This window comes from Ciona intestinalis, chromosome 7 (genome assembly GCF_000224145.3).
Source record: "Ciona intestinalis chromosome 7, KH, whole genome shotgun sequence".
NCBI lineage: Eukaryota > Metazoa > Chordata > Ascidiacea > Phlebobranchia > Cionidae > Ciona > Ciona intestinalis.
This window is the reverse complement of record NC_020172.2, coordinates 4,929,519-4,941,783: the sequence shown is the minus strand read 5'-3', so window position 1 is coordinate 4,941,783 and position 12,265 is coordinate 4,929,519. Positions and strand designations below refer to the sequence as shown.

At 34.2% G+C, this 12,265-nt stretch overlaps 4 protein-coding genes across 4 annotated transcripts; 3 read left to right on the top strand and 1 right to left on the bottom strand.

Moving 5' to 3' along the window:
• Nucleotides 1-586: 586 nt before the first annotated feature.
• On the top strand, nucleotides 587-1,605 carry LOC100182002 (dnaJ homolog subfamily C member 30). The gene has a single exon (XM_026835069.1). The coding sequence runs from the start codon at nucleotides 658-660 to the stop codon at nucleotides 1,348-1,350; it is 693 nt and encodes a 230-aa protein (XP_026690870.1). The 5' UTR covers nucleotides 587-657; the 3' UTR covers nucleotides 1,351-1,605.
• Nucleotides 1,606-2,488: 883 nt separating this feature from the next.
• Nucleotides 2,489-4,962, bottom strand: LOC100179674 (vacuolar protein sorting-associated protein 37B-like). The gene is made up of 4 exons (XM_002126900.5): nucleotides 4,640-4,962; nucleotides 4,183-4,354; nucleotides 3,783-3,865; nucleotides 2,489-3,484 (listed from the first exon to the last, which is right to left on the bottom strand). The coding sequence occupies exons 1-4, from the start codon at nucleotides 4,808-4,810 to the stop codon at nucleotides 3,152-3,154; spliced, it is 759 nt and encodes a 252-aa protein (XP_002126936.1). The 5' UTR covers nucleotides 4,811-4,962; the 3' UTR covers nucleotides 2,489-3,151.
• A 436-nt stretch (nucleotides 4,963-5,398) lies between these two features.
• On the top strand, nucleotides 5,399-6,991 carry LOC113474362. The gene is made up of 2 exons (XM_026835070.1): nucleotides 5,399-5,772; nucleotides 5,923-6,991. Exons 1-2 carry the CDS (start codon nucleotides 5,563-5,565, stop codon nucleotides 6,352-6,354), a joined length of 642 nt encoding a protein of 213 aa, XP_026690871.1. The 5' UTR covers nucleotides 5,399-5,562; the 3' UTR covers nucleotides 6,355-6,991.
• Nucleotides 6,984-9,687, top strand: LOC100177328 (sesquipedalian-2). Its single transcript, XM_026835067.1, has 3 exons — nucleotides 6,984-7,208; nucleotides 7,492-7,680; nucleotides 8,594-9,687. The coding sequence occupies exons 1-3, from the start codon at nucleotides 7,054-7,056 to the stop codon at nucleotides 9,096-9,098; spliced, it is 849 nt and encodes a 282-aa protein (XP_026690868.1). The 5' UTR covers nucleotides 6,984-7,053; the 3' UTR covers nucleotides 9,099-9,687.
• The last annotated feature ends 2,578 nt before the right edge of the window (nucleotides 9,688-12,265 follow it).

Below are 12,265 nucleotides of genomic sequence, written 5' to 3'. Positions count from 1 at the left end.
ACAAAGTTTTTTTCAAAAAAACTATCACCCACAAAGTTACATATGTGGTTATGAAAAATAAAAGGTACTTATGTACTCATACAACTATTTTGTTTAATAACACTGTGTGCACATGTACGTTTACTGTATTTAAAGATCTCAAATGTAATATGCGAACAAACAACGAAGTTTAGACAGCTGCAAATTAATTTTTATCACTGGTTAAAAATAGGGGACGAAAAATGTCACCTTGACAGGTCAAAATCACACCCGCGGGAAAAGAAGTAAGTTAACCCGGCAGAAAATCGACAAATGTTCCGTGCTCGAATTCCATAAACAAGGTGAATGTAATCGTATATTTCATGAGTATTCTACGTGCGTACGCTTTGTATTAGGGTAATATGTAGGATAAAAGTACATGGAAAGTTAGTATAAGGTTATATTAATGCCAAATATGTGCCAATGAATTTATTTTTATGACTGCTGTATCCTGTATACGACTATGTGTATTACAAACACGTTTAACTGATCAGATTGTTGATGTTATGTCAGGCCGTCAGGGCTAATATAAAGTTGCTGTTACTGGTGTATTACTTAGTTTACTTAGTTGTAATTTACCCATGTTTGATAATTACCTAACTGATGTAACCCCTCTATAATTTAGAAAAATGGTGTTTTATGTTTAAACTGATTTTAAGTTCAAAGTTTGTGATGTCTCGTCTTGAAGCGTGTGCTCGTGTGTACGGGCCATTGATGCAACGTCTTCAATATGGTAAAGGTCATACACAATATTCAGCAAGACATGCATCAAATAAAATTATCGGGCCTCTAACTCCAATTTTAATCAAACAATATTGTGACTTGCTTGGGGTATCAGTGACGGCTTCTGAAGCAAAAATCAAGCAAGCATTTTACCGGAAAAGTCTTCAAGTTCATCCTGATCACAACAAGAGCGTCGGATCAGAAGAAAGATTCACCGAACTTTCAAACGCTTATCAAGCTTTAATAGAAGATAAAAAGAAGTTTAACAGATCTGAAAGAAGCTCTTTCATCCGGAAACCAAATCAAAACGCTGGCGATATAAGGCCTTGGTTTCAGTCAAACCATGTACGAACAAACCCAACACCCACCCCTACTAAGCATGCGGAAAGAACTCCGTCAAAATACAAGGATTTTCATAACTATAATATTGATTACAGTTTAGTTTCAACAGGGGTGGACAAGATTATTCAAAACTACGGCGGTACTCCTGGTACCTGGTGCAACTCATATTATCAAAACCAAATGAAAGTTGATTTTCATGAACATAAAGAAAGAAGAAGGATTGAAAAAGAAAGAGAAAAAAGCAAGGATGGCTGTATTGTGATGTAATAGTTGTCTTTTATTTGTTTTTTCCTTGTTTTTTAGTAAAATTGTAAAGCTTGTATTTATATATTTAAAATATATAATTTATTTAGGGAAATGGTAATACAGGGGTTCTATGTATCATTCAAACAAATAATAAGCCCATGATAGGATGCGCTTTTAACTTCTATTGCATGTTGATTTTAAAACTTTGGCAGAGGTTTTACCAAACAAAGGCTTGAGTGTGCATTTGTGCTGTAAATAAAAGCAAATTAAAATGAATAGAGAGCATGTTATTTATTGTCCAGCCATTTAGTCCCTGTTGGTATTTCGTGTTTGATTTTATTCTGGAATTAAATATGTCTGTTTTTAAATTTAGTTCTAAATATTTTCTGTAAATGAATGTAACTTACTTTATCCTCGCGTGGCCGGAAAACGACAGTCGTTATCACACAGGTTTAACACCTCATGCCAGCTTATGAGTTACCATGTATGTTACTTTGTAGGTGATTATTTTTTGTTTTTTTTCATTTGTTTTATGTATGGCCGATAATTTGGACAACCGATTAGTGGCCACTGGGTTGGAGCAATTTCTGTTGAGTGTGTTGCTCAAGGGCACATACGCCCATTATGGTAGCAGCGACTAGCCTTGAACCCATTACCTAATGGTTACAGGCAGGCGCGCTAACCACTACGCCGGACTAATATAGGTCCTCTAATAAGTAAAGTATGCTGTTTAATGTTAAATGGTTGAAGTATCTCTACCAGAAATAATATGTCCGAGCTTAAGATGTTTGCGTTGTTTTTTTAAAGCTTATGATGACTTAACTTAGTTTGTCTGTAGTTTTATTCTCATTTCTTTTCACAATATTTTGTCCTGCATTGCTGAGGTTTAGTTGATCCTTTATAAGATTTAATTTTAACTTAGGATTTATGTTATACATAAGAGTTGAAATTTTGTATCCCGTTTCAAAGTAACAATACAAAAAGGTTTATGAAAAAATTTTAATAACCTCTACTGTTTAAATAAGTTGTGGTGATCTTAAAAATTATTATAAGGTAATAGTTGCGGGTCTTTGCTTAGTTCATCGGTTTTTGAATAACATTGGTTTTGTGGCATCAATAAAAACACAAAGTTTTGCATTGGGCTATTGAAACTGTTGTCTTGTTTTTCATTTTATTCCCGAATTGTTTTGTTCCTTTATTTCTTTGAGATGTTACATGTATGGTAGGCAGTGAGTACGTAGTGTGCTAACACCGCAGCATTTTTATCCAGCACACAAACTTGTGTGTGGTTTTACTTTTGCAAAATTGTAACAGTAAATTTTAAAACTATCTTGTTACATTTTAATTATGGACCTGTTTAAACTCTAAGCCACCTTATCCAAACAGCAAAGCAAGCAAGGAAATGATTTTTAATGGAAGTGTATGGTGGTCATAGTAAGTGTAGTACAATAACAAATATAATTCAAGAGCACATAAAGACAAGAAATAAGAATAGAGAAGCTTAATTGTGCTGTCGTAAACCTTACTATAACATCACTAAATTCCATTGTTACATATAAAAGGCAGACAAAATGTTAATTTTCCTATTTTTTTCTACCAGAATTCTACAACAACAAGTTGCTATGATCTTTCATGTAACGAGTTGAAATATTTCTTTGGAATTTTTGAAATAACATATTTCATCACCAGCGTTAAGAGTTTGAATTGTTTGGTTTTCACTTTTGTTGACATCTTAATAATTTTCTCTCAATAATTCAACCAATTCAGTGGGAACTGGAACTATTACTCAAGAGAAAGATTCCATATTTCTAAAATCTTTATTTCACTTCCAATTAAATCCTGGGTACTGTTGTCCTGTTGGTTGGTTGAAACTGGTTCCCGGATACTTCCCCTGTTGTGGTACTCCATACCCACTAGAATATGGGGTGTGGTGGGAGGCACTCCTTGAAGAGCCGGGATAAGCTGGAGTTTGGTTGGTTGGCTGGTTCCTCGGTGGCACTGCTGGCGTGGAGGTTTGTCTTTGTACTTCCAAGACTAATTCTTTCATTTTATCAGTTTTAATGTGTCGGTTGTGTGCCAACATTCGTTTAGCTTTAAACTGAGTAAGGAATTCTCCGATTGAAAGATTTCCAGCGAAAAATGCTTCTGCCAGTTCCTGCAACAAAAACAGTTACATGGTTTAAGTGAAATATGGGGTAAAATTGACACCAGATCCATTCTCTATATGGCCCACTTTTGATGTTAAAAAGAGTAAAAGATATAACAGGGCAATACTGAACAGCAAACACTGTAAATTGACATAATTTGGAAGTGGCTGATTTGTACAAAAAATACTTTTTTTCATGAATTCAATACACTTTAATTTGATAAAACATTAACACAATAATGGAAAACAGGTATTACATTTATATATGGAATATATGGAAAATAATAAATATATAACACAGGCCTACCTCTGATTCTTCCTCAGTTTGTGCACATGTTGTTTGAAGGACAGCAAGAGTTGTTTCCAGGTTTGTGTCTTTTTGAAGTGATTCTGGTTTACATTAAAAGCATAAATTTTGTGGTAAAGCAAAAATGTATTATATATTAATGTACATATAATGTATTTCTGTATTGAAGAAAATATGCAGTGATTACTGGGATAGAGCAATGACCATTAGGTATCTTGCAAAAAATCACAAATGCTTACAATGGTGGCAACATTAAACTTCGAACCCAATATCTTTTGGTTATGATATAAATGCTCCAATCAAAGCATTTGGCCCATACTCAGGGTGGAACAGCTTATTTTATAGTTTTAACTCCTAATGCAGAGCTATATATTTGACAAACAAAGGGTGATTAAGTTACCTAATTTTGCTTGGTTTAGTAAGAAAGTATCATTCAGTTGTTTCAATGTCTCATATTTTTCTGCCAAAGCATCTCTCAGCTGGGTAAGATGAGGTTCTTTACTGATATTATCATCTGCAATACTCCTGTTTGATGCTTGCTGCATTACATTATCCATCTTCATGTCTTTAACCTGGAAGTAATTATATTAGGAGTTGTACAAACAATAGGTATACAAGTAGGCAAGTATGTAGATTATCTATTACAATGAAAGATATATATTACTATATTAGACATTGTTTTTGAAGATATACAATTGATATTTTGTGACATACTTGATTATTATGTTGTTTTATTGCATTTACTATAAAGTTGTTAAAATAAACAAGACTACACAAAATCGTAACAAATTGGATTAATTTCTGTGCTTTATATACAGAACATAGACAAACAGAGCCGTATATCGTAGTAGCCATACCTTTTTATCGTCCATTACTATTTCTAGTATTTTATCTTCATTGTCAATCAGCATTTGCAGTTCGTCTTTAGATGCATCTTCCAGGAGTTCAGAAAAGTCGTCTTCATCTTTTGGATTTGGTGCAGGACGATTACCATGGTGGCTGTATTGGTTGTAGCTCCATTGTGACATTGCAAATGATATTCTCGTATTCGAGGCAAATGTAAAACTCGTACAAGTGTTTACAACTTTTTGGTTATAAAATTGAACAGGGGCTCAGGATAAATCCGAATATCTCCGAAGAATTCCGATTATCATGTGATAAAAACGTACAGTGTTGCCGTATCGTATATATTGTTCTACCATTATGGTTCTACCAAAGAGATTAAAACCAGCGAGTGGTTTTAATCAGAGCATAGAGAACTAATAACTATGCTTTTATAATTTTTCTGGGAATACCAGTAATTTATGCAAATGTTGTTTTTTAATTTTTATACTACAAAAGTTTTATGAAATTGAAAGTTCAATTCGACTCTTGTGTCAGGATTGAATTGCACAAAACCATATCAAAATCGTAAATAAAATGTTTGTTTTGAAGCTACCTTTGCAAAAATGTGAGCAACTTACCATATGGAATGACATTTGTAACTTTGGTCAAAACCGGGGAGGAGAAAATATCTCGAGAAGTAAAAATCTGCTCTGCCAGAAAAAAAAGTAGTAGATCCCGGGAGATCAGTGAAAAATCTCCGGCGTAAATCGGCTAAAAAAATTCGATCAGGTTTTATCCGTATGATATCTATGGTTTTATCGACAAGGTAAACTACTAGCTGTAATTTTTCGTTTGTGGGACGTAGGAATATAAGACTGGTTTAAAACTTGCGCCTTTTTGTGCAAAAGTATCTTACAGATATTGAAGACTTTTGTAAATTTGCGTAAACACGTCTATGGCAAACGCAAACCGAAATACTATGAGCGCATCGATCAGCACAAGCAACGAACGACCGGAAGGCGATAATGATTCAGTCGTAGTTTATGAAGAAGCAGCTCATGTACCTGTAGAACATGGTATGAGTAACGTTGTTCATGAGGGTAATAATTCCGTTGGTCAAGGGTTGGGAAATGTACGACAGTGGCAAGTGCCAGCTCCATACCAGGTATTTTGTTCTTTGTTTAACCGTATGTCCAGCAAATGGTTTAGAACGCTTATTGTATTTTAACTAGAAATTACTGTGGATTGTAATACCAAAAGTTTGTCTTTTGAAACGTTTTGCTGTTTAAATAAGTTTTTTTTTCATTCATTTTAGTATCATGTTGGGATTTTCAGCAATAATGAAGAAGTAGCTCGGCGCGTTCACAATAAAGTTGTGCTTCTCGGTTACCGTTCATGTATTTATGAGTACTGGCTTTATCCAAATGGTGAACCACTACCGGAAAAGAGTTTAGCTTTTATCAAGGACTGCATGTTGATATTTTGGATTGCTTCCCCTGGTGGTGATATAGGTTACATGAATCACGCGAAAAATGTTGCCCACCATGATTGTATAACAACAAGACCACACAGAAGCCTTATAGTGGTGATACCAGAGGAGCACCTGCGTACGCCAGAGACTGAAATTGTTCCAGGAGAATTACAAGCATATGGAACAATGGAAGAAGATAATAGGTTCAATGGAAGAGTTACTATCACTGTCAAGCATGCATTGAGGAAACTTGCCAATGCTATCAGGCCCCAGTAATACCTTTATACAGTGGGGTTAGTTCAATGTCACTTAAGAGATTACACCCCATATTATTTCTGGCTCCCATAATTCAGTTTAAATTTATCAAGATTGTTGTCTGTTTAAACATAAGGTTCAAAGCTATTTTGAGAAACTGGGGTGCTAAAACAAATGATGTCACCCCATGTTTTGTTACACCTCTTGAAGCCCCACCCAAATGAAGCTCAATCATTAAATATGTTTGTTTATGTTAGTCTTCTATTTTTTAAACATATAGTTTTACTATTGTGCTAAACTACTCATTCTTCACAATGCAAGAATTGTTGTAAATTGATATATATACTTTTAAATAAATGATTATAATAAGCTTTTTATTTTTTATACTATATTGTATTTTCATCACTCTATTTAATAGAATCCAAACTTGTAAAAAAAGTTCAAGTAGATATAAATATGCTCATTCTCCTCTTACACTTTACTGTAACTTGCTCCAAACTATTGTTATATATGCTGTAACAGACACAATCAGGCCCAATTTCAGCTAACCTTATGCAATGTGGTATATGCCATGTCTGTTTAGTATAGAAACCTTTACAAAGTTTTTTGATACAAAGTTCCTGTTGTGTGCACTTATTATTGATTTTGATCATTTAGAGTTGGACCTGATAGGCTGTATGTAAGAAATGTGTGGATAAATTTCACTTAAAGAAGAAAAAGATGAAAATAAATGAACGATTGTTGTCGTTCTACGCTTCATGTAATGATCTACCGGACAAGGAAGGTTGGCTTTGGAAGAAAGGAGAATTAAACACAAGTTACCAGAAACGATGGTGTGTTTTACGCGGAAACCTTCTCTTCTATTTCGATAAAAGGTGAGCTACTAATTGTGTTTTTTAAGCCTATACAGCTGTTTTAGTTTTTATTCGGTAAAAAGTTAGTTGTTTTAATACTGATGTTTAACATAGCCCACATATCATATATATAGTTAAGATTTTAATGCGAGGTGATACATCAGAATGAAGTTTGGGTCAAAGTTGGATTTTATTTCACAGGACTGTGTGCCCAACCATAGGCGCTGAAGGAATTCCTTGCAAATATAAATATTCAAGGCCTATGTAAATGTAGTATCAAACTATTATAATATTTCAACCCCAGATTCGACCGCGATCCGATTGGAGCCATCGTGCTCGAAGAGTCCTCGGTACAGCTCACTGAAGGAGGGGACTCCCCGTATACTTTCTCCATCCACTTCAGTGGGGAGGAATCACGAGTTTACAAACTCACCGCATCCAATGATGAAGATTGCTTGGGATGGATCAAAGCTTTGTCTAACTCAAGTTACAGGTATGTAGTATTACCTTGTGTTTTTCACACTTTCTTGCACTCACTTTGTTAATGTTTGTTTTGGTTTTAGATTTATGCCACATTTTTATTTTCCCTCACTTAGCGAAAATTTTGTCATAATTTATCGTAATAATATATATAATGTGTTTTCTGGCGATATAAGTTTTTCATTACATGTAACAATCAATTAAAATCCGGTACAGCAGTTACATAGCAGCTAAACTGAAACTATGAGTCAGTTTAACAATAGGTTGTCAACAAAGGAAAAAAATACTGTGCTTATAATTTAATTAGTAAATTATCTGAAGCATTTGTTTAGGTTGCATAAAAAGATAAATGTGTTGTGAGTCAGGCCTTTCTAGTTTAAAATAAAACTCAATAATATCTATATTGGTTTTATTTTGAAATCTTTGGGTTGTTGATTTGTGTACTTTTTAGTTTCATATTTGTTGGTTAGGCGTTCATGCATTACAGATTATCATGTGTAAATACTTCTTTACAGTAATTTTTCGTCAATGGCTAGTTGGTGATTGGTTTGTCATGTGTCACAGTTAGTTATGATGTGTCACAGTTAGTTGTATATTGTGATTACAGAGTTAGCTTAAAAATTTGTGGATTGTTAATTGATTATACTAATACTAAACCTCAGGACCAGGCAACCAACTGTGCTAGGTTATAGTTGTCGATAGATAAAGTGTTTTCAATATAATCTAGCAAAGAGTATTGGTTTCGGTTTCATAAGTTCCTGGATTCTTTGCAATTTTCCGTTATTTGCTAAATGCTCAGTGGGTTTTGTGTGGGTACTTGCAAATATTAATTTTCCATTGTTTATACTATCACTTGTAGAGTTGTAGGTACGAGCAAATATACAACCGCTTTGTTACACACAGTCAAATGTTTAATCACTTTGTAGATATTTGGAAATCCTTGTTGAAGGTTTGGAAAAAGAAGTTGGTTCGTACACCTCGGATTGTCAACTAGGAGAGACGAGGAGAAGTCTCATCAGCAGCAGGTCACATGGTACGGCTTCTTTATCCTCAGGTTTGGAATTAGATGAAAATCACTTCCAGATAAGCCCAAAGTCGAACTCACTCGCCAACTTGGCAGACTCTGAGAACGACTTAATGAATTTTGATGAATTATCGATGAAAAATGAGCGGTCTCCAAAACTAACTCGATCTGCCTCATCGGACGATTTTCTTAAAACAAACTATTTGTCTGTTGAGGGTAGTAAGAGAGGGACTTCCCCTAAACGAGGAAAACGAACCATTAAATTGAGTCCAAGAGTGGGGCGGAAGAAAAACGGGAAATCCATGGCAAAAACTAATGTATTCAAACATAGAAACACCATTTCCTCAACCCACAAGTTATCACACAGGGAAAGTCTTCACGTTTTTAGAGAAACATCAGCAATATAGACAAGAAATTATTGATTTTATTGAAATTATTGAGTGATCTGTTTCTTATACAGAACATTTTATGTGCAATTTACAAGCTACCTATTATTTTGCTACCATGTTTATTGTGATGTCACATACAGGTTGTGTGCAGATAATGCAGGTTGGGTCATTTGTGACTAGTTTTATGTCCTTCAAAATATTGCGATGTTATGGTTGGTAGAAACATGTTTATTTTTAGTTATGTTGCATTTAGCTAAATTTAAGAAAAAGTTAGGCAAATTCAACAGTCCGAACTCATTCACTGGTTGTTTTTACCTTACACATTATATAGTGTTGACGCTGTTTACAAGAATGAATCGTATATTTCTGTAATACCTGTTGTATCCGTGAGATTTTAAGTTTAAAAAACAGTTCTTCAAACTATTTTCTATGGCCGCTAGACGACGCTAAAGGTGCGCGATGGGTTGAACGTGGAAAAAATGTGTCGATTTTTATTAAATGTGAATGAAGTATTCGTATTGTTACATTATACTTAGTTTATTTCGCATAAGCATTGACCTTTTTCCAAGTGCAAATTATGACTCATTAAATATCAACCAATTAGCGATTGAATTGCTGTGACTCAGCCAATAGGAAACAAGTATCGGTATTTGAATTGGATTAACAACAAAACAAATGCAGCTGAAGTTTACGAATTACTTGCTTATCCTGCGACTTTTATTGCAGCATTTGGCAAGTAAATCTAGCCTTAGGTGATATTTTGTATGCGTGCCAATACAACAACAATGGCGGTCGAATGCTGCACGCTTCGTATGTTTATAACGTAGTAGTTTGGTCGAAATTATGCGTTACATTAAACCCAAGGTGTTGAAGGGCATATTTGTTGTAAAACATCGGTATTGGGCTTGTAAATGATTGAAACGTGTTTGCTTTGCACGGTAATAACAATGTCAGCGTAGATTACACAATAAAAGTTTATGATGAAGTAAATATCCTGCAGGATAAAAGATTACTTATTTAAAGTCGTAGCTTTTGCTATTTAAGTTTAGAAGTCCCTACGAGGTCAGGTTTTCTTAATGTTAGTTTTATATGTTTTTTTTTGTTATTGTTCTAAAGTGTTAGACGTTGTTATAACGAATGTCGTTGCCCGCAGCGTGGGGTGAAAAAGTTTCCATTTTTTTAAACAAAGTGTCAGAACAGTCGTTATTTTAAGATGCACAATAAGTTATATGTAGTTGGGGTAAGATGGTCCAAAGTTTCGTTTTTTTTATCATCCAATTTTGTAGTAAACAAAGAATGTTACAGAATTATTTACCTGCATCCTCGCGAGTTTAAAAGAGCGCTTTTAATTGTTAAATTTACGTTAAGAAATATCGAATATTACGTGCTAACAATATGTAACATATACTGTGGAGTAAGATGGATACAGTGCGTCATAATATCGCAAATACTATTCCTTCGATTCAAATATTTGAAAGACGCTTGTTTGTCCGCGTGTGATGGTGGGTAACGACATCGTTATATAGTTAGGATAGGGGAAAACGGAACACCTTAAGCACATAATATCCAAATATCCTGATCGTGTTTTAAACAATTAACAACGGTCTATATGGAAGTCGCGAGGATACGATTTTATATTTCTTTGAATGTTCTTCGTTTACTACCAAATGGGACGAGAAAACAGAATAAAAAGGTATATCCCATCTCCCCCCACCGTACTATATATCTAAATATTTATAATCATGAAGCTACGTTTGGTTTCTCAATCCCCCGTTGTTGATATTTGCATTAATAAACATTGTGTTTGAATATGCAGATATTCTGTTTGGTAACAACAACCATAACACATATGACCAGACGAGTCACCAGACTAAGCAAAACACGCCCAAGGGTGCAAGGGTTAATGTATGTCTAGATTCTGGAACTCTATAGAACCAAGAATAAGTTTACGTGGATTTGCGTTTAAAATATGATTTGAGTTTTTTTCCTATTTTCCTGAGTTATACTGTAACAAAGAATACGTCAATTTAAATTAATCATATAGAATGCATAGGCGCAAATTATAATGGAGAATTAAAACAGTTCGACCTTTTTTAGGCATTGACTGTCTTAAATCCGATTAAAATCAGCGTAAAATCATTACAAATATTTCAACGGTATCAATTCCCCTTTAAAATAAACACTTTCGTTTCTGTTCGCTCTAAAACACGAAAATTCCTTTGGGGGTCGACTGATTGTTGAGGCAGTAATTGAACAATGGATAGTTACGTCATAATGTCTATTGAGATAATCTTTGAATTATCATTATTTCGTAATAAACTGCAGTGTGTAGTAATTTACCAGCGGAAATAATCAGTTAGTGTTGTATACCATATACTTATAAAGTACACTGCTATTTTAGTGTATAGTTTAAATATTGGCTCTTATTTCACCGTGTTTGTTCACTGACAGATTTATATTTCGTCTTAAGTTTAATTAAAACCTGCCAGCTGTTAAAAGAACCAAAGCAGATTGTAATATGTTTCATAATTTCATGTCACAGACAAAGATTAAGGTAGTTCCTCTCTCGGTAGGTAAATAGACGAAAACGCGACGAAAGCGTATTTGTTTAATGACGTCACCATAGGGAGTGTTTCATCACTACAAGGTTAAATCTTCAGTTTCGTAATCGAGTTTAAGGCGAACGTTAATGCTGTAGCGATAACACAGAGGTATCGATCGTTAAAACATCGGTAGGCAAAATAAATTTAGCATTAGAGATGTATTAGACCTATAATATTGGGGGTAAGATGAATACCGTTCAGCATATAATATCCCGTATTTCCCAATCATGCTTTTAATAATAAAAAAGCTATTTTTAGAGTAGTGAGGATACGATTGTATAATTATTTGAATATTCTTTTTACTACCAAATGGGTCGATAAGAGAGAATGAAAACATGAACCATTTTACCCCAAATTACTATACTATGTATGGCAGAACCTGAATGGGAAAACAATGTGTGGCAAAAATTGGTAATCGCGTCTTGCACTATAGTTACAGACGTTTAGAAACGAGATACCCATTATAAAAACTATTTGGAAATGTTGGCAGTTTATATTTAGAAATACAAGTTATAAAGTAAGTTTATTTGTAAGTTATATCATCACAGATAACGTTTGTTATGATTATGACATAACAAGTGC